General features: G+C 45.6%; 1 protein-coding gene across 1 annotated transcript in view; it reads left to right on the forward strand.

Annotated features, from left to right (window-relative positions):
• Positions 1-17,779, forward strand: part of trip4 (thyroid hormone receptor interactor 4) — an 82,186-nt gene extending 64,407 nt beyond the window's left edge. The window contains exon 12 of the mRNA XM_042316043.1: positions 17,413-17,779. Within this exon, the coding sequence (XP_042171977.1) occupies positions 17,413-17,477 (65 nt within the window). The 3' untranslated portion in view covers positions 17,478-17,779. The remainder of the gene's footprint in view (positions 1-17,412) is intronic.
• Positions 17,780-21,931: the final 4,152 nt, after the last annotated feature.

Below are 21,931 nucleotides of genomic sequence, written 5' to 3' on the forward strand. Positions count from 1 at the left end.
TCAGGAAGCTCTCTCCCCCGACTCTCCAACCAGAATATAATATTATCTGATGTTTAGCAGACATTTTTATCCAATGCCACTGAGTCGTGTGCATACGTTACATACAGGTGTTCCCGGGAATCAAACCCACTATCCTGGTGTTGCAATCGCCATGTTCTACTAACTGAGCTACAGAGGACCGTGTTCTACTAACTGAGCTACAGAGGACCATGTTCTACTAACTGAGCTACAGAGGACCATGTTCTACTAACTGAGCTACAGAGGACCATGTTCTACTAACTGAGCTACAGAGGACCGTGTTCTACTAACTGAGCTACAGAGGACCGTGCTCTACTAACTGAGCTCTATTAACTGAGCTACAGAGGGCCGTGCTCTACTAACTGAGTTACAGAGGACCGTGCTCTACTAACTGAGCTACAGAGGACCGTGCTCTACTAACTGAGCTACAGGGGGGGACCGTGCTCTACTAACTGAGCTAGAGGACCATGCTCTATTAACTGAGCTACAGAGGACCGTGCTCTATTAACTGAGCTACAGAGGACCGTGCTCTACTAACTGAGCTACAGAGGACCGTGTTCTACTAACTGAGCTACGGAGGACCGTGCTCTACCAACTGAGCTACGGAGGACCGTGTTCTACTAACTGAGCTACAGAGGACCGTGTTCTACTAACTGAGCTACAGAGGACCGTGCTCTACTAACTGAGCTACAGAGCACTGTGCTCTACTAACTGAGCTACAGAGGACCGTGCTCTACTAACTGAGCTACAGGGGGACCGTGCTCTACTAACTGAGCTAGAGGACCATGCTCTACTAACTGAGCTACAGAGGACCGTGCTCTATTAACTGAGCTACAGAGGACCGTGCTCTACTAACTGAGCTACAGAGGACCGTGCTCTACTAACTGAGCTACAGAGCACCCTGCTCTACTAACTGAGCTACAGAGGACCGTGCTCTACTAACTGAGCTACAGAGCACCGTGCTCTACTAACTGAGCTACAGAGCACCGTGCTCTACTAACTGAGCTACAGAGCACCGTGCTCTACTAACTGAGCTACAGAGCACCGTGCTCTACTAACTGAGCTACAGAGCACTGTGCTCTACTAACTGAGCTACAGAGCACCTTGCTCTACTAACTGAGCTACAGAGGACCGTGCTCTACTAACTGAGCTACAGGGGGGGACCGTGCTCTACTAACTGAGCTAGAGGACCATGCTCTACTAACTGAGCTACAGAGGACCGTGCTCTATTAACTGAGCTACAGAGGACCGTGCTCTACTAACTGAGCTACAGAGGACCGTGCTCTACTAACTGAGCTACAGAGGACCCTGCTCTACTAACTGAGCTACAGAGGACCGTGCTCTACTAACTGAGCTACAGAGCACCGTGCTCTACTAACTGAGCTACAGAGCACCGTGCTCTACTAACTGAGCTACAGAGCACCTTGCTCTACTAACTGAGCTACAGAGCACCGTGCTCTACTAACTGAGCTACAGAGGACCGTGCTCTACTAACTGAGCTACAGGGGGGGACCGTGCTCTACTAACTGAGCTACAGGGGGACCGTGCTCTACTAACTGAGCTACAGAGGACCGTGCTCTACTAACTGAGCTACAGGGGGGGACTGTGCTCTACTAACTGAGCTACAGAGGACAGTGCGCTACTAACTGAGCTACAGAGCACCGTGCTCTACTAACTGAGCTACAGAGCACCGTGCTCTACTAACTGAGCTACAGAGGACCAATCCGGTTTTTAGAGCAACATGCTAATATTTTTATTAAAGTCTTATTCATTATAACCATTGATGCATTTATTCAGGCTTTCATAAGGGCCTTTTATGATAGTATGTTTTTAATGCCTAATGCCCGTATGTGATTAATTCTGAATGCATCTGTAGCAGAAGGGCTGTTCAAAGGAGCTGTGGGCTGTTAGCCAGTCTTCTCATGCACTACTCATGCATGTACTATAAATTAATTCACTATGTGTTATACACAGGTGGTTCTGATAGAGATGTTCTGCCTGTATTGTGGTCCACTCACTGAACAAGAGAGGCTTTTAAATAACTATAAATTAATTCACTATGCATTATACACAGGTGGTTCTGGTAGAGAAGTTCTGCCTGTATTGTGGTCCACTCACTGAACAAGAGAGGCTTTTAAATAACTATAAATTAATTCACTATGCATTATACACAGGTGGTTCTGGTAGAGAAGTTCTGCCCGTACTGTGGTCCACTCACTGAATAACAGAGGCTTTTAAATAACTCTCTGTGCCTGGCTTTGCAGATTGATCTCTGACAATCGATCGAATGTAATATTTAATTAAGCAACAAGGCACCTCGGGGGTTTGTGGTATATGGTCAATATATATATATATTGTTCTACCTTTTTAACTATGCAAGTCAGTTAAGAACAAATTCTTATTTTCAATGACGGCCTAGGAACAGTGGGTTAACTGCATGTTCAAGGGCAGAACGACAGATTTGTACCTTGTCAGCTCGGGGATTTGAACTTGCAACCTTCCGGTTACTAGTCCAACGCTCTAACCACTAGGCTATCCTGCCGCCCGACGCATCGCGGAGTGCCTGGACACAGTCCTTAGCCGTAGTATATTGGCCATATACCACAAACCACGAGGTGCCTTATTGCTTAATTTAATCTTACATTATAGTTATTTAAAAGCTATTATAAACTGGTTACCAACATAATTAGAGCAATAAAAATACATGTTTTGTCATACCCGTGGTATACGGTCTGATATACCATGGCTGTCAGCCAATCAGCATTCAGGGCTAGAACCAGTTTATAATAAACCATATTCCATTATTGTATTTGAGGGAGCTCCATGCTGTAATGTTTATACACCCCTCTGACGTGTACAAAGTAATGAAAGTGTAACGAGCTCTGAAATTGGACCATGTAGATATTCAGACATTGACTCCTCTGATCTTATTAGCAATGTATCTGTGATGAAGAATGGGGCTTCCATCATGTAGGCAGTACACACACACACACACACACACACACACACACACACACACACACACACACACGAGTGTCAAGCAGAGCTCTCACACAGAGAAGCCAGTGATACAATACACAACGTTAATTATCCATTTAAAACCATGGCCCATTGGCATTGCTGAAGCACCACTGCTGGAAAAGCCTCTCAGAGCCATAATTGCTTCTTATCTTTTGGAGGTCACACTGTGTCCAGTAGAACTAATCAATCTCTGGCTCAGACCTGCTGTTAGCCCCAAAGAGCTCCATAAAATAACATTTTGAACATTTGGACCAATTTAGAACCCCACCTTCTCCTAAAAGAAATCGGGCGGGTGGGTAAGTCTGCTCTGTTGCTAAGGAATAACGACGGGGAGCTGGTCGGTGGGTAAGCCTGCGTTGTTGCTAAGGAATAACGACTGGGAGCTGGCCGGTGGGTAAGCCTGCGTTGTTGCTAAGGAATAACGACGGGCAGCTGGCCGGTGGGTAAGCCTGCGTTGTTGCTAAGGAATAACGACGGGCAGCTGGCCGGTGGGTAAGCCTGCGTTGTTGCTTAGGAATAACGACGGGGAGCTGGCCGGTGGGTAAGCCTGCGTTGTTGCTAAGGAATAACGACAGGGAGCTGGCCGGTGGGTAAGCCTGCGTTGTTGCTAAGGAATAACGACGGGGAGCTGGCCGGTGGGTAAGCCTGCGTTGTTGCTAAGGAATAGCGACGGGAGCTGCCCGGTGGGTAAGTCTGCTCTGTTGCTAAGGAATAACGACGGGGGGAGCTGGCCGGTGGGTAAGCCTGCGTTGTTGCTAAGGAATAACGACGGGGAGCTGGCCGGTGGGTAAGCCTGCGTTGTTGGGAATAACGACGGGAGCTGGCCGGTGGGTAAGCCTGCGTTGTTGCTAAGGAATAACGACGGGGAGCTGGCCGGTGGGTAAGCCTGCGTTGTTGCTAAGGAATAGCGACGGGGAGATGGCCGGTGGGTAAGCCTGCTCTGTTGCTAAGGAATAATGACGGGAGCTGGCCGGTGGGTAAGCCTGCGTTGTTGCTAAGGAATAATGTGGGTAAGGGAGCTGGCCGGTGGGTAAGTCTGCTCTGTTGCTAAGGAATAATGACGGGGAGACGGGGAGCTGGCCGGTGGGTAAGCCTGCGTTGTTGCTAAGGAATAATGACGGGGAGCTGGCCGTTGGGTAAGCCTGCGTTGTTGCTAAGGAATAGCGACGGGGAGCTGGCCGGTGGGTAAATCTGTGTTGTTGCTAAGGAATAGCGACTAAGGAATAGCGAAGGGGGAGCTGGCGGGAGCGGTGGGTAAATCTGCATTGTTGCTAAGGAATAGCGACGGGAGCTGGCCGGTGGGTAAGCCTGCGTTGTTGCTAAGGAATAGCGACGGGGAGCTGGCCGGTGGGTAAGCCTGCGTTGTTGCTAAGGAATAGCGACTAAGGAATAGCGACGGGGAGCTGGCCGGTGGGTAAGCCTGCGTTGTTGCTAAGGAATAGCGACTAAGGAATATCGACGGGGAGCTGGCCGGTGGGTAAGCCTGCGTTGTTGCTAAGGAATAGCGACTAAGGAATTGCGACGGGGAGCTGGCCGGTGGGTAAGCCTGCGTTGTTGCTAAGGAATAGCGACTAAGGAATTGCGACGGGGAGCTGGCCGGTGGGTAAGCCTGCGTTGTTGCTAAGGAATAGGAATACGGGGAGCTGGCCGGTGGGTAAGCCTGCGTTGTTGCTAAGGAATAGCGACTAAGGAATAGCGACGGGGAGCTGGCCGGTGGGTAAGCCTGCGTTGTTGCTAAGGAATAGCGACTAAGGAATATCGACGGGGAGCTGGCCGGTGGGTAAGCCTGCGTTGTTGCTAAGGAATAGCGACTAAGGAATAGCGACGGGGAGCTGGCCGGTGGGTAAGCCTGCGTTGTTGCTAAGGAATAGCGACTAAGGAATATCGACGGGGAGCTGGCCGGTGGGTAAGCCTGCGTTGTTGCTAAGGAATAGCGACTAAGGAATAGCGACGGGGAGCTGGCCGGTGGGTAAGCCTGCGTTGTTGCTAAGGAATAGCGACTAAGGAATAGCGACGGGGAGCTGGCCGGTGGGGTGGGTCAGATTGATTTAGTATTACGCCGCTCTCTTTTTTAGAATTAAGGGTCCTCAGTCCGACCACTCGCCTCTGCTGCTCACATTTCTTGAGGTGATGCCAGTGTGATGTCGTGATGATGTTACCAGTATCACGTTAAGTAGGGGGGAAAACGTCTTCAAATAGCACAATCTGAAAAGGTTGTTTTGGTTGCCAAGAAAGAATTCCTACGGCTTCAGTTTCTACTGATTTGTGTGACGGGAAGTAATGCTTTTCCAAACAGGAATATGAGGGCGCTAGTTGTGTGTTGTGACACGTTTTCCATTATTAGCAACCCCCCACCAAAGCCTGCATTTAACTGTTAACCCTCTTAAGTGTTTCAATAGGAAACATAACAGCAAACCGTTAATCAGAAGGGGCTTTATTACCCCCTGTCGGTTTCCTCTTCCCCTCCCCCACCTCTCCCTATCCATTTCATAGCCATGCAGGCATTTGATGTGTTAGTCTGCTGCCTGAGGAACAGAGGAATGTAGTAGTATCTAGGGGAGGACATAGGGAGTTGGTAGGCTTTGAATTGGTCCAGTCGTTTAAATGTCACCAAGACAGCTCTGTGGGAGGTAGGGGTGAGGAAGGTCGGGTGGGGAAGGTGAGACGCTAGCTGCTGGTAGCGTGTGTGTGTGTGTGTGTGTGTGTGTGTGTGTGTGTGTGTGTGTGTGTGTGTGTGTGTGTGTGTGTGTGTGTGTGTGTGTGTGTGTGTGTGTGTGTGTGTGTGTGTGTGTGTGTGTGTGTGTGTGTGAGATAGCAGCATGGCTCAATTTCCATTTTTATTAACAATCCAGTTACCTCTTCATGGAGAGGGATGGAAGAGGCCCAGCAGATCAATGTCATCGTTCCTCCAGCATGCCAAGGAGCCTGGCCACAGTGTTAACCACTTCCCCCCCCCTCTTTACACACACTGCCCTCTCCCACCAATCAGTAGCCTGAATGGAGATTGGCAGGCCCATCAACACAGAGATTGGCAGGCCCACCCCACTCTGAACACAGACATGGACATTCACAGCCCCTGGAGACTGCATCGTAACCTTGTGCTAACATAACCTTGAGCTAAATGGACAACTTAACCAGACCCCTTGATCTTCCTGTTAGCAGCAATGTCACATTCACAAATACCATTGACTCCTTTAAAAATAGCAAGCTACTGTACTGTAAAAGACTTGCAGAAGAACATCTTGACATTTCTAGTCAGAAATATGGGTATTAAATTATGTCAGAAGTGGGGGTTTTTAAGCCGTTGACGAGGCTCAGAGAAAGTGTTGAATTCTGCTCTAAAACACAGCTCGTCCGTCACAAGTCTCGGACGTCATATTAGACAGCTCAGAGGAGATAGAATATCCTGGGGTGTGACTGTCAGAAAAACACATTCCCCTGTGTCTGCTTATAACTGTCAAAATTCAAAAACTAGAATTACATGTTCTCTAGTCTACTTTAAGTTGTCATTCTTTGGCACCAACAACATCTCGCCAACACAATGGGCCTCTTATCAATTGTCAGTCGCATGCGCGTAAATCGTCAGCAAGCGAGACCATCTTTTGACGGACATTTCAATCACCAAAGTTTTCATAGCTCAAACGGGTAACAAACAATGTGAGAGCTGTAACAGAGTCATTTGAGAAATGGCAGTCAGATGAATATAATGGGATTGAATAGACAAGATGCTTAGATATGGGACATTGGACATTGTTTAGCTAGCAGTGTAGTGCTCCTACAGTACTCTCACCAGAGTGGGAACACAGAGGCACTGTATGGAGGATGGTTGCTGAGTTAACATGAACTGGGGCTGGTGTTGGATACAAAGCATTGCTCCTCTTTCCCCTCGCCATTGGTCCTTTTAAAGCCATGTGTGCATGTCATGACAACAGTGTATATATCTATTAATAGTTTTGTTGTGGTAGTGGAGCAACCCAAATATTCATCCCCATGTAGGTAAAAGTCATGTTATATTTATAAACCAAGCTATAGAGGGAAATAAGCTACTGTAGGGATTTAGGTCATGACTACATAATGTTTCTCTTGTTATGTCTCTAGCTTACTCTCTCGGTTTCACACCCACAGATGTCTCTGTGTGCATGGAGACACTTCACCGGGGCTTTTCCCCAGAGATGAGCCTTGCACTTGAGCTGACCGTTAAACAAACGCTACTGTACACAGTCACGTGGGAACACAGCAATCCTCCCACCTGGTGTGTGTGTGTGTGTGTGTGTGTGTGTGTGTGTGTGTGTGTGTGTGTGTGTGTGTGTGTGTGTGTGTGTGTGTGTGTGTGTGTGTGTGTGTGTGTGTGTGTGTATCAGAGGGAGCCTGAGAGAGCGCCTGCAGGGGTGTCAGTGAAGGTTTAAGATATTCAGCTTGCTGTCAATGCTGACACATTTCTCCCTCTGCTCCGCTGCACTGATATGCAAATGCAGCCTCCTCAGAATGCAGAGCACTAGATCAGCATAAATGTATTCCCCCCTCTGTTCTCTCTACCCCTCTCCCTATCTCTCTTCTCTTTCTCTCTGAGACTCTCTCCCCTTTCTTCTCTTTTGCTCTCTGAGTCTCTCTCTCTCTGAGTCTCTCTCTCTCTGAGACTCTCTCTCTGAGACTCTCTCTCTGAGACTCTCTCTCTGAGACTCTCTCTCTGAGACTCTCTCTCTGAGACTCTCTCTCTGAGACTCTCTCTCTGAGGCTCTCTCTCTGAGGCTCTCTCTCTGAGTCTCTCTCTCTGAGGCTCTCTCTCTCTGAGACTCTCTCTGAGTCTCTCTCTCTCTGAGACTCTCTCTCTGAGACTCTCTCTGAGTCTTTCTCTCACTCTCTGAGTCTCTGAGTCACTCTGAGTGTGTCTCTCTGAGTGTGTCTATCTCTCTGAGTGTCTCTCTCTATCAATTCAATTCAAGGGGCTTTATTGTCATGGGAAACATGTGTTAACATTGCCAAAGCAAGAGAGGTAGATAATATACAAAAGTAAAATTAACAGTAAACATTACACATACAGAAGTTTCAAAACAATAAAGACATTACACATGTCATATATATATATACACACACACACAGTGTTGTAACAATGTACAAATGGTTAAAGTACACAAGGGAAAATAAATAAGCATAAATATGGGTTGTATTTACAATGGTGTGAGTTCTTCACTGGTTGCCCTTTTCTTGTGGCAACAGGTCACAAATCTTGCTGCTGTGATGGCACACTGTGGAATTTCACCCAGTAGATATGGGAGTTGATCAAAATTGGATTTGTTTTCGAATTCTTTGTGGATCTGTGTAATCTGAGGGAAATGTGTCTCTCTAATATGGTCATACATTGGGCAGGAGGTTAGGAAGTGCCGCTCAGTTTCCACCTCATTTTGTGGGCAGTGAGCACATAGCCTGTCTTCTCTTGAGAGCCATGTCTGCCTATGGTGGCCTTTCTCAATAGCAAGGCTATGCTCACTGAGTCTGTACATAGTCAAAGCTTTCCTTAATTTTGGGTCAGTCACAGTGGTCAGGTATTCTGCCACTGTGTACTCTCTGTTTAGGGCCAAATAGCATTCTAGTTTGCTTTGTTTTTTTGTTAATTACTTGACACATTGGAAATAATTATCTTTTTGTTTTCTCATGATTTGGTTGTGTCTAATTGTGCTGCTGTCCTGGGGCTCTGTGTGGTGTGTTTGTGTTTGAACAGAGCCCCAGGACCAGCTTGCTTAGGGGACTCTTCTCCAGGTTCATCTCTCTGTAGGTGATGGCTTTGTTATGGAAGGTTTGGGAATCGCTTCCTTTCAGGTGGTTGTAGAATTTAACAGCTCTTTTCTGGATTTTGATAATTAGTGGGTATCGGCCTAATTCTGCTCTGCATGCATTATTTGGTGTTCTACGTTGTACACGGAGGATATTTTTGTTGAATTCTGCATGCAGAGTCTCAATTTGGTGTTTGTCCCATTTTGTGAAGTCTTGGTTGGTGAGCGGACCCCAGACCTCACAACCATAAAGGGCAATGGGCTCTATGACTGATTCAAGTATTTTTAGCCAGATCCTAATTGGTATGTTGAATTTTATGTTCCTTTTGATGGCATAGAAGGCTCTTCTTGCCTTGTCTCTCAGATCTTTCACAGCTTTGTGGACGTTACCTGTGGCGCTGATGTTTAGGCCGAGGTATGTATAGTTTTTTGTGTGCTCTAGGGCAACGGTGTCTAGATGGAATTTGTATTTGTGATCCTGGCAACTGGACCTTTTTTGGAACACCATTATTTTGGTCTTACTGAGATTTACTGTCAGGGCCCAGGTCTGACAGAATCTGTGCAGAAGATCTAGGTGCTGCTGTGGGCCCTCCTTGGTTGGTGACAGAAGCACCAGATCATCAGCAAACAGTAGACATTTGACTTCGGATTCTAGTAGGGTGAGGCCGGGTGCAGCAGACTTTTCTAGTGCCCGCGCCAATTCGTTGATATATGTTGAGGAGGGTGGGGCTTAAGCTGCATCCCTGTCTCACCCCACGACCCTGTGTGAAGAAATGTGTTTTTTTGCCAATTTTAACCGCACACTTGTTGTTTGTGTACATGGATTTTATAATGTCGTATGTTTTACCCCCAACACCACTTTCCATCAATTTGTATAGCAGACCCTCATGCCAAATTGAGTCAAAGGTTTTTTTTAAATCAACGAAGCATAAGAAGACTTTGGCTTTGTTTTGGTTTGTTTGGTTGTCAATTAGGGTGTGCAGGGTGAATACATGGTCTGTTGTACTGTAATTTGGTAAAAAGCCAATTGCTCAGTACATTGTTTTCATTGAGGAAATGTACGAGTCTGCTGTTAATGATAATGCATAGGATTTTCCCAAGGTTACTGTTGACGCATATTCCACGGTAGTTATTGGGGTCAAATTTGTCTCCACTTTTGTGGATTGGGGTGATCAGTCCTTGGTTCCAAATATTGGGGAAGATGCCAGAGCTAAGGATGATGTTAAAGAGTTTTAGTATAGCCAATTGGAATTTGTTGTCTGTATATTTGATCATTTCATTGAGAATTCCATCAACACCACAGGCCTTTTTGGGTTGGAGGGTTTTTATTTTGTCCTGTAACTCATTCAAGGTAATTGGAGAATCCAGTGGGTTCTGGTAGTCTTTAATAGTTGATTCTAAGATTTGTATTTGATCATGTATATGTTTTTTCTCTTTATTCTTTGTTATAGAGCCAAAAAGAGTGGTTTACCCATACATCTCCTCTCTTTCTCTCTCTGAGTCTCTGTCTCTCTCTCTCTCTCTCTCTGATACTCTGTCTCTGCCTGAGTGTGTCTCTCTCTCTCTCTCTCTCTCTCTCTCTCTCTCTCTCTCTCTCTCTCTCTCTCTCTCTCTCTCTCTCTCTCTCTCTCTCTCTCTCTCTCTCTCTCTACTCTCTCTCTCTCTGATACTCTGTCTCTGTCTCTGTCTGAGTGTGTCTCTCTGAGTGTGTCTCTCTCTCTGAGTCTCTGTCTCTCTCTCAATTCAATTCAATTCAAGGGCTTTCTTGGCATGGGAAACATGTGTTAACATTGCCAAAGCAAGTGAGGTAGATAATATATAAAGTGAAATATTTTTTATTGTTTAACAGTAGACATTACACATACAGAAGTTTCAAAACAATAAAGACATTACAAATGTCATATTATATATATATATATACAGTGTTTTAACAATGTACAAATTCAAATTCTCTCTCTCTCTCTCTCTCTCTGATACTCTGTCTATGTCTGAGTGTGTCTCTGTCTGAGTGTGTCTCTCGCTGTCTAAGTGTCTCTCTCTCTGACACTCTCTCTCTGAGACTCTCTCTCTCTCTGGGACTCTCTGTTTGGTCTTGACTGTTCTGTTCTTGACTTATGCCCCTGATAAAGGATTTGATTGTTTCTCTCAAAATAAACTGATGTATAGACAAGAGAATAGGTCTACACACACACACAAGCATTCTGAAGGTTGGTGTGTGTGTTTGTACATGTGTGTATAACCCCTCTCCAAATCCCCAATGATAGAACAATGACAGCCCCTTACCGTCAATGCCGAGATACAATTAGCTTATTTCAGAGGCTTTGCTGATAAGACTATCTCCCCAAAATACTGTGTCATCAGTAATCTAGTCCCGACATAACATCATCTAAATGCCAATGTCTATCCCCAGTGATCCATTCAAAGCCCACGCTACATTTCCATTCTAATTAGATGTGGGCAGTCAACAGGCTTCTTTATAGGAACCTGTTTTAATAACCAGCAGTATTGACTTTTTCAGAGTCCCTCAGTGGCTGTTAGAAAGAGGTTCCTGTTGATATTTTGTCTCTTTGACATTGGGGCTGCAGGGGAACGAAGTCTCTGTCTAGAAACCCAGCGTAAACACATGCCTATCGCTAAAGCCCGTCCTGCTGTTTCTTTGGGCTCTCTGTATTTGCAGTGGTGTACAGAGATCTGAAATATACATCAAAAGAAAGCTGTCCCTGCAGGACTTCACCACTGACCCTATTCTTATGACCGGTTTATTAACACACAGAGAAAAATAGAACAATCTTGATTGAATATTTGACTTCTTGTAATTCATTACAAAATGATTATGTCACTTACCATGAGAGGAGGGTTGAATATAAACACAGCGTCCTGATCCACCATGATGGGGCAGTATGTCATTACAACTTTAATACAGGCATTGTGATATGCCAGTCTAGTTATATCAATGTCTTATTATGATTGAAATAATACAAAAGATGAATTTGTGTTGCCCCCTCAGCAGTTTAGCTGATTTGATGATTTTTATACCCGGGCCAATGTTTCTGAGGCATTTGACTACCTGAGGAGACATGGGGATTTTAGCGACGGCACTTTGCGTTAACGAGAGTGCCACGATCGAAGCTAATGCGTAACGAATGAAATGTCTTCTGGACGCGTGCCCTCGCTGCAGCAGCATTGCCTTGGGGGACGTTCACTTCACACGAGGTCGGTGGTGATTCAGCATTAGCGCACGCGTGATCCCACTGTATCTAACACACTGCGTCGCTGCTGCACCAGTCGCTCTGGCTCTCACTGTAAGAGCCCAGGGTGATTGATAACCACTGGGGAGCTGGCTCCTTACTGGAATTACTCATGTACACAGGAGGAATCTGGTTCCCTCAGTTGGGGCACATTAGTATGGGTGACCCTTGTCACTGGGAGATTTTTCACTGGAAAACCCCTCGTCAATGTTATGTGAGTAGCTTGTAGAGTTATTAGACCAGAATGTGCTCCCTCCTTCTCTCCCTCCCTCTTTCCCCCTTAAACATGTCCATTCTGGAAGTGGCCAAATATCCAGGAGTAGATTTCTGAAATGCTTCTTGATTATTTAAACCAACTCATTTGAACATGGTGTCTTCATAAGAGTTGTTCAGCCATTTCTCTGGACAATCTCCTGGAAAGAGATGCTGTGAAGCAGGATTAATACGATGATGAAGTCATAGAACAAACATGGACGCCACACATGGCAGCCAGACTGATTCCCTCCATTTTGGCTCATTCACTTCCATTGGCTTTAGCTCCCCCATGTATCAGGGTAAACCTCCAGGAGAATTGTTAAACATGATTCCACAAAGCACTTTTCTCTTCCTCTCTATCTCATTATTGTCTCACTTCCCCTCCTTCCAACCCACCTGAACCCACCACCCACTCCCCAGGCAAGGTGCGTGGTAGCAGGTGCAATCGACGGAGCGTCAGCCCCTATTTGGGACAGCGGCGTAAACACGCTGTCACCCTGCCTCGGAGTCGCTAGCTACCCACGCCCTGTCCGGGCCGGCAGCCTGAGTCTGGCAGGTTAGGAAGGGAAGGGCAAATGACAGAGCGTGGGTAGCTAACCTGCCAGACTCAGGCTGCTGGCCCGGTTAGCCTAGCCTGTTGTGTGCCTGACTAAAGCAGCGCTGCAGCAACAGCAGCAGTAGAAATCACTCAGCCATTTCAGCCCCTCGGTGTCTGAAAACAGCTTGAGGGGGAGAATGGAGAGAGAGAGAGGGGAAGAGGGAGAGAGATCCTCCAAGGGGAAGCTGCCTGCCTGCAAGTCGACTCACACAGCAGTACAACCTCCACTTGTAAATCTAGCAGCCAGGGCTGAGGAAGAGAATATAAATTAGGTGTGACTAACACCAGGATGAGAATCCAGGCAGGTTTCTTTCTTTTACCCCTCCCTCCTGCTGAATGATGTGTACACATCCACTTGGCTGCAGTAGTCAGTGTAGAGCCAGGAGATGTAGTCTCGGTCTGGCATGTAGGGATCCTCTTGAGGCTCACTGAGTATGAGCTCTATTGGAAAAAACAGAAACAAGATGGATGCCATAGTGTCATCCCCATGCCCTGGCTTTAGGCCCAATCAACACATAGATTTATCCCCTGGGTATTCTCATGCCCGGTTGTATTGCCAAGCAACATTAGAATATATACGATTCTTTAATAGGCCATCATTGTAAATAAGAATTTGTTCTTAACTGACTTGCCTAGTTAAATAGAGGTTAATAAATATAACAATGCATTTGTATGCTTTTACTCTCCTCGTCCTCATCACAATCCTCTGTTGGTGTGGAGTAATTGCCTGTAGTCTGAGTGTATCAAGCTTTGGTTATATTTGCATAGCAATCATAAATCACCTTAGTGAATGGGGATTATCATTCTCCAATACAAGGTATGAATACAAAGAGCTCCCTAGCTGATTCATTGATTGGCATATCGGATATCCATTATTCCTTGTTTACGCCTAGAATTATTCCATTATCCCTCAATCGACAGTGAAGTGTTGCCTCTCAGTGTTTATGATCATCTCAAGGCCATTGTATTTAATTGGTGCGGTTGTCAATGGTCCTCCATTACAGGGTAGTAGTATACAGACAGACCTCTTGGCTCCATCTCTTGGGTTCTGAGGCTGGATGGGAATGTTTATCAGAAGCGTATTGGGCTCCTTCCCATCGGGCTGTAATGAGAACAGTGTGTGTATAGTATAGGGTCAGAATAGTAGTGTGGGGTGTGGCCACATATCAACTGTCTGTCCATAAGGAAGAAGGCTGTTTAAAGCTTAGGTGAATGGTTACAATTAGAGTAAACAGGGTTGGGAGTTTGGGTTAAGGTTAAGATGTAGGGAAATATGATTTAAATGGAAATGAATTGTAGGTCCCCATGAGGATAGAAGAACATAACATGTGTGTGTGTGTGCTCAAATAGGGGTGTATTCTACAGGCTTGATGATGTAGCTCTAGCCCTCTGCAGACACATTGCACCTATTATTGGGCCTCCCCAGCTGTAGTGTGTGGGTAATAAACCTCTCTACAGCAGCCCCCAAACAGACCAGCAATCAATGGGAAATTGTCTCACCGATCGATGTGACAGCCTCTCTCTTTCTGTCTCTATATCGCTTGCCCTTTCTCTCTGTCTCCCTTTCTCTTGCTCTCTCTCTTCTCCCCATCTCACACTTTCAGCATCCACTCTGAAATGCTGTTGCTCAGCAGCCCACTCAGCAGCCCCTCCAGCCATTAACAGAGAGGAACTAGACTGAGCTGGCATTAGCACTTCCCAGACACAATCAGCCGAGCTGGCCAAACGCTAACTCTTAATTACGCACTTGACAAGTGAACTATCAGCTTGCCATGTCTGGCTTGTTGTTTCGCTCCGTGGGTGTCATGGTAAATCGTTTAGGGGGGAAATTCTAGTTGATTTTATATTGAGGCAAAGAAGCAGTCAAATACTATTCTTGATTTGGTATGAGTGAAACTAGTGTACATGTTCTGTTAACCAGTCACCTGGTTTGGATTAGCCTATGCAAGAACACCATTTTTCTGCAAGAATGCATGTACACAACTTCAGGGAAAATGTCATTTTTACTCAGGCCAGAAACAAAGTCCTCTGTGTGGTGCAGGGCATTGGTTTGTGACATAAACATTCTCAAGCATTCAACATTGTCACTTGGGCAACCACTGTATTTTTAGCTAGTTGCCAGAATCCAGAGGCACTCCCTTTGCTGTGGAGATTTGGCTCCAGGCATAACAGAGAGACACACAAATAATACATGTCAGTATTTGAGGCAAGTTTGGAAATGGTGAGCAAACAGCACTTCTCCTTAACACCGTGCTTACACAGCCACTACCAGGGCATGGAGTTGAGCTCTAATGTGACGAGACAGATAGAAAAACAAACAGAGTTGACAACCACTGCTGCCTGTTATACATACATCATGTTTGTCCTACCTCAGCCCCTTGGAAAACCAACCTCAGTGCTAACTGTCTGAATAGAGTGTTTCTGGGCTCCGCCGTGCTAGATTACAATGTGTTTAACTGTGAACTGCTTCTTCCACACAGATAATCTAACCTAATATGGCTTGTAGTGGCCAGGGATTGCTTGAGGGTCCTATGTGGTGTGAATGACCTCTGTTGGGGGAATAGAGATGCTCATTTTGGCACTAGCTACAGTATTTACGTTTTACAAGGGCTTTGAGAATAAATAGGTAGGGTTATGTTAAATATAGAGCCAGGTGACTGGTTGAATAAAGAAGAAATGGATGGGCTATGTTGGAGCTCAACTCCCAGATGGCTTCGATACGGCAATGAATAAGTACTGCTGAGAAATAGCCATGCTAAGAGCAACGCAAATGCTAATTCAAGTCTTGCAAAGAGTTCAATGTCACCAGAGGGCCTACAAAGCAGAGACCAGCGTACAGCCAGCTCTTGATACTTGTTGTGCCGCTTGAATATCCACTGACCTTTCTAGGTCAAACAGCCGCTGCTACATTTCAATTTTAGTGATGTAGGAGACGCTCTTATCCAGAGCAATTTACAGGAGCAATTAGGGTCAAGTGCCTTGCTCAAGGGCACATCGACAGATTCCTTTACCTAGTTGGCTCGGGGATTCGAACCATCGACTGTACCCACCTGGAGAGAAACAGAACCAGGGTTAAAACACTACACTAACCCTCCAACGCTCTTAACCATTAGGCCACCTGGCTGCTGGCCTGTCATTGCAGATTAACTTGAGAGTTTTCTGCACAGAGTGCCATCTGCAACTGGCCCAGGGTTGGCTTTCAACTGCTTAGCTTGTTTGTGTTAACAAGCTAACTAGTAAACATTGCTTAACCTGCGATTACAAGATATCATGACTATGCTGCGGTCCTGATTGGTGTCAAAGTCTTGGCTGTTCAAATAATCCAGTCATACAACTAGGCCTACTTCAACATAAGACTCTGCTGCTGTTTTGTACAATCTATCCTTGCCAGCAGCAGTCATATTGAGCCCTGTCATCACCCAAAGAGGAAAGTCTGCTTAGACAGATTCTAGTGGACGACTGTAACCTGAAATGGTTGGGTAGGATGAGAAAAGGCTGGTACTCACTACTCAGATATACTTCAGAAAAGCAATCAGACTCATGTTTGCAATGGAGGAAGGGACAGGATCTGCCGGACATGTCTTGAATTGATGGGGTCAAAGACCTATGGAAAGCTTCTATTAGGCTCTTATCTCCTCCATTGCAGGTTATGAGGCACGTTAGTGTATGTATGGGGGGGTTCTTTGCCACTTTGACTGGTCCATAAAGCCTATTAGGAAGTCAGTCAGTGGTGTAAAGCTGGGTTAACACTATGCTCTGTATTGATGGTCCTTTGAATGTAATATGCTGTCACCGTAGTAGCCTAGCGCCCTGTGAGGACACTTATCAAATATTTAACCATTTTTATTGATTTTCCACTGCAAAGGAATTGATCCCCATTCTGATAACCATCCAGTATATATTCTAAATTATGAACTGGGTGGTTCAAGCCATGAATGCTGATTGGCTGACAGCCGTGGTACATCAGACCGTATACCACGGGTATGACAAAACATTTATTTTTACTGCTCTAATTACGTTGGTAACCAGTTTATAATAGCGATAAGGCACCTCGAGGGTTTGTGGCATATGGCCAATATACCATGGTTAAGGGCTGTATCCAGGCACTCCTCATTGCGTTGTGCGTAAGAACAGCCCTTAGCCGTAGTATATTGGCCATATTTCTTAAAAGTAAGCCACCTCCTATAGGAATGGTTCTGTCCAAATGGCCACTATAAGCAGGGGCTTATTAGACCTAGTTATAAGTGTAGTGTGATGTAGCCTAGAAAGACTTGACTAGATGTACCAGAACAAAAAGCTGAAGGCTAGTCTGTGGTAGCAGCAGGATAAACAGCCTCGCTGGCCTTCTCCCTCCTATCTGCCCCGGACGCCTCTAATCAGCAGGCCTTGAGCTCTCTGAAAGGTCATTCTGTCCCTTTGATGGTGTTTTGATTCATTCCTTCCTCCCTCTCTTCCCTCTCTCCTCCCCCCTCCCTTCCTCTCTGCTTTCCCCCTTTCACAGTCAAGCTGGAGAGTCAATATCATAGGGGTGCGAAGATGGGACTGGTTCCGTCGGCGGCCGTGTGACGTTGGCGAGAGAGAGCGAGAAAGCAAAGAGAGAGTGTGGACCAGCTGGAGGAGAGGCGGAGATTGACGAGAACATCCAGAGTGGGTCATATTCTGACTACTGTGTTTTATCAGGAGTTCCAGCAAAACATAAATATGGACACACTGGCTATACATGGCATCCTCTCAAGGCATTTACAGTCTAAGGACAATGATTAAGCAGACATTCACCACACAGGAAAGTTATTACCAGATTCTCTACAGTCTATACTGTGTACTCTTGAACAGTTGTATTTTCTGCAATAAACTATGTTGAAATGTAATTTCTGTCTTTTATTTTATTTTGACCGTAGACAGGTTGGTTGTTTAGCAACAAAACCGAGGCATTTGCAAATATGGGGCAAAACAGATGGGGTTGGCTTAGATTTTTGACCGCTTGTAAGCTACAGTATATTTTGTCTACAATGTTTATTGAAAACATAAATACATTTGCACAATGAGCACTTGTCTTTCAAATACGCTGTTATAGTTGTTGGTTAGCTAGCCAGCTATCTTTTTTGTTTGTTGCCATATTGACATGAAATCAGTCAGAACAAGAACAAGATAAAACGAGCTGAAACGAGCCACTTACAATTCCCTGCATGGTAGTTTCTTGTCATTCTTGCTAGCAATCTGGCCATCCATAATCACAACACCCCGCTGACTTGTACACCATGGAGACATCGTCTCATGACGTTGTCAGCTAACCCATCTATAATGAGAGGCGAAATCCAAACTAGAAGATGACTCTGAAAGAAACGTTAACCATAGCACCAAACTTGCTCTCTTGTCCTATCAGTCATCCCACTCAACCGTCACCATGCATTTTTTGTACATTTGTGAAATATAACTCTTTCCAGAAAAAAGCACTCCTTTCAGATGTAATGGCGCGGTGGAGGCCGAACATGGAATTCTGTGGTGACTGACGGACCAATTGGCCACAAGCGATTAAGTTCCTGTTCTCTCTCCATTATATAGCTGTCAGAAGCAGGCCTCTTGAAGTCATGTCAGGCTGGCCCTCGTTGGGATTGAGTGTCCTCTTGGTGACAGGAGTGTCTTTACCTCAATAGGAAATTAACAAAGGTGCTAAACGAGCATCATGACTCCACACAGAGGCACAGTCATTGAAAGCCAGCAGCGCTGGAGCCCATTAAATTAGTCTTATTTAGTCTGATTTGCACCTTTCTCACCTTCTAGAAGTCACTCAATTGTCTTTTTCTTCAAAGCGTGTGCTGTTTTCACAAGTTGGGATTTGTTTTTGTGTCGATCCATGGTAATTATGTGCTTTGTGTTTTAACCACTTTTGCTCGGTGGTTATTTCCATCAAGATGTTTTGTTTGAGTGGTTGTTTGACTCAGCCCTTTCTTGCCCGAGGGGGTTCTTTGCCATGAATCACCTCACACACCCATTGCAAGTTGTAATGTGTTTGTGTATCCATGCCTAGCATTGTAATTGGCCATTGATTAGCCTAGATTTTCTCTTGTTTGAGTTGCAGATTAAGCCACAGCCCTCCCATAGACAGCCTTTACCATGAGCCCACCTAATTGCACCAATCCTCCCAGTCATCTTTGCCACCCAGAGAGCGTAAGAGCTCTCCTTTGTAAAAGTTCCCCCCCACAAGGGTGTACAAGAATTCTCCAAATTTCAGCCTGACTGAATCAATGATGACAGCTACTTGCCTTGTGGGTGGCTTTCTTTCCTCCCCCACCAGATCAGGGCTTTCACTGGATAACAACAGACACCCGGTTCACACAAACACAGGCCCTGTTTCTGTTATTCCGACATTCAAACATTTGCAATGTCACTAAGCATGTTTAAATAAACAGGACTGAAATCACTCACGGCGTTCCTCGTGCGCAAAATGACAGAGATCTAATGATGTTAACAAAGGGCCAAGTGTGAGACATTATAATGAGAAAGGGCCCGGTCCTCTGCTCTCTGAAAGGAGAATGAACTCTAATAGGATGGAATGTGAGCAGCAGCGGCACTTCCTGTTCTCTTCCTGTTCTCAGTCACGCCAGCTTCCTAGCAGCAGTTTTCCCCTCTCCCCTGCCTGAAGCTAATGCTAGTGCAACTACTTCACACGTCCCCCCCCCTCTGTTATCCACTTTCCTGAATGGGAGAGGACAGACACATGACTACCTGAGGCTATGAATAAGGGGGGCTACACCCAGGCCTCTCACGAGCTAAAGACACCCAGCGACCACCTGCTTTATAGTGGGGGTTTCAATTCCTATTCAATTATTTCCAATCCAATAAATGTACTAATATGCCATAAGTAGCAGCAACTAGTTCATATTGGTCTTTTTCAATTATATTCACTTGAATGTTTGAATGTAATTGAAATGGAATTCATTGGGGTGGACTCTAGTAGTGGTAGCAGCAGGTCTTTTGTGTTGATGGCTGAAGGGGATTGGGAAGGGGATTGGGGGAAATCCCTCCCCCCTAGGCTTGGATGTGGCATGAGGAATTGTAGGAGGCGACTGGGGAACAATGCAACACAGGAACGGCTTGTGGCGCGTCATCCATTACTCTGTTGTCAACCGCCCCCCCTATTTTGGAAAAATGTACCTTCAATTAAAATTCTTCATAGTCTTCAAAATGGTTGAGAATGGTATTTTGAATCACCTTGAAATTGGCTGAAATGTGTTCTCAAGCTGCCAACATTTAAACAAACCTAAGATTTTTTTTCCATAGTAAAAAACAAAACTTGTTCACCACTTGTGAAACCCACCACAGATTGTCAGTTACTGTCTGCTCTCTGTCTCATCCAATCCCTCCTCCCAAGGTCTTGTGTGTGGAATGCATCATTTCCTCATCACACCCTTGATTGCCTGTGTGTTCGGCATGCCACGGATTCCTTGATGTAAGGCTGGCTGATAAAGCTGTTAAGTAGAGCAGAAGTCCTGTCTGCAGCCGTGGCCTGCCAGCTCCAGTGTTCATCTGCCCAGCCCGCATTGGGGCTCATGGCTCGTCAGCTTCAGTTAGTCAGGAGGTCGCAGGCAGGCCCAGTCAGAGGAAGTGAAGCACATGAACCTTTGAACGAACTGCCTGGCTAGCTCCCCAAAGGCAAGTCAGTGTGTAAGATGGAGAGGGAGAGCATTTTTATATCTGACGTTCTCCTGTTATGGAGAATGCAGCTGGAGAGCCGACCTGATTGACCTCCAGGGCGGGCCTGGGCTAGTCACCGTCCGCAGCCAAACCTCCAAACAACAGGGTATAAAGACGTACATGCCAGGCAAAGATAAGTGAATCTGTGCACCAACCCAAGTGAACAACTCCTCCGGCTCCGCTTGATCATGGGTATTGGTTTCCGAACATCCGACAGCTGTGCAGAAGCATTGATCTATACCTTATGGACGTGTCCATTACAAATTGGCTTTATCACCAGACAAATTCAACTGGCCCAATTTGTCTTGGCCCTTTTGACCTGACCAACTAAGATAGTAGCTGCAACAATTGTCAAATTCTATGGGGATTACTCAAAATGGTACAGGCATAGTATCCCCTTTATGCATGCAATAGCCGAAGCAGCGCTTCTTTGCCTGAAAATGAATCTAAACCACTTGCAGAGATACAAGGCAGATATGCAGGATATACTATATGGACATCAACGCCATTATCATACCTGGACATTTCTATTCTCCACACTAAGCTTCCTATTGGGACTTTTTATGGAGCTTTATAGAACTGTATTGTATTACTGTCAGCTGCAGAGACGTCTGTCCAGATGAGTCACTCCAATTTGGGACCTAATCTGTCATCAGAACTAAATCGGGTCACATGGGTTGGTCTAGCGAACAGCCAGGCTCTCTGTAAGCACTGTAAAGGGAAAAAAAACTCTTTCAAGCCTCAGGGATGGGTTCTTAGTCAAGTATGTATTACACTCTATGTATTTATAGGAGACTATCAGCATATCATCGCAACATGATGGGAAAGCAAAGCACTGCTGTTGTTTACTTCAGGAGCTAGAGACGGTCATTTTCTCATTCATTTACTCAACCTCAAAACCTGTGATGGAATGATAGATGGCATAATTGGTGCAATTTGCCAGCGGAGAGACAGAAGGAAAGAAAGAGCCACAGCGGAGGTGGACAGGAAACACCCTGCCATCTCCATCCCAAAACTGTAGTTGACGTCTTCTGAAGTGTTTTTCAACACCAGTCAGGGAGATCAAATTGAATACACAGTTGTCTCCTCGTGACTGTACTGGAATCAATGTGTGGCTGTTGTGATAAAATGCCCTTGCCTACCTGCCACATGGTTTCTGCATTCTCACTCTTGGATTAATTTGTAGTATTTCCATCCATCTTAGACACATCGTGCCAGTCTGAAGAGGTAACATTCTCCTCTGAGCCCTCCATTATAGTACTTTAATGTATGATTGATGTGGCCAGGACAGGAGTAAACAGTATTTACATGGTTTGGTTAGAGAC

The sequence above is a fragment of the Oncorhynchus tshawytscha genome, unplaced genomic scaffold, assembly GCF_018296145.1.
Source record: "Oncorhynchus tshawytscha isolate Ot180627B unplaced genomic scaffold, Otsh_v2.0 Un_contig_14872_pilon_pilon, whole genome shotgun sequence".
Lineage (NCBI taxonomy): Eukaryota > Metazoa > Chordata > Actinopteri > Salmoniformes > Salmonidae > Oncorhynchus > Oncorhynchus tshawytscha.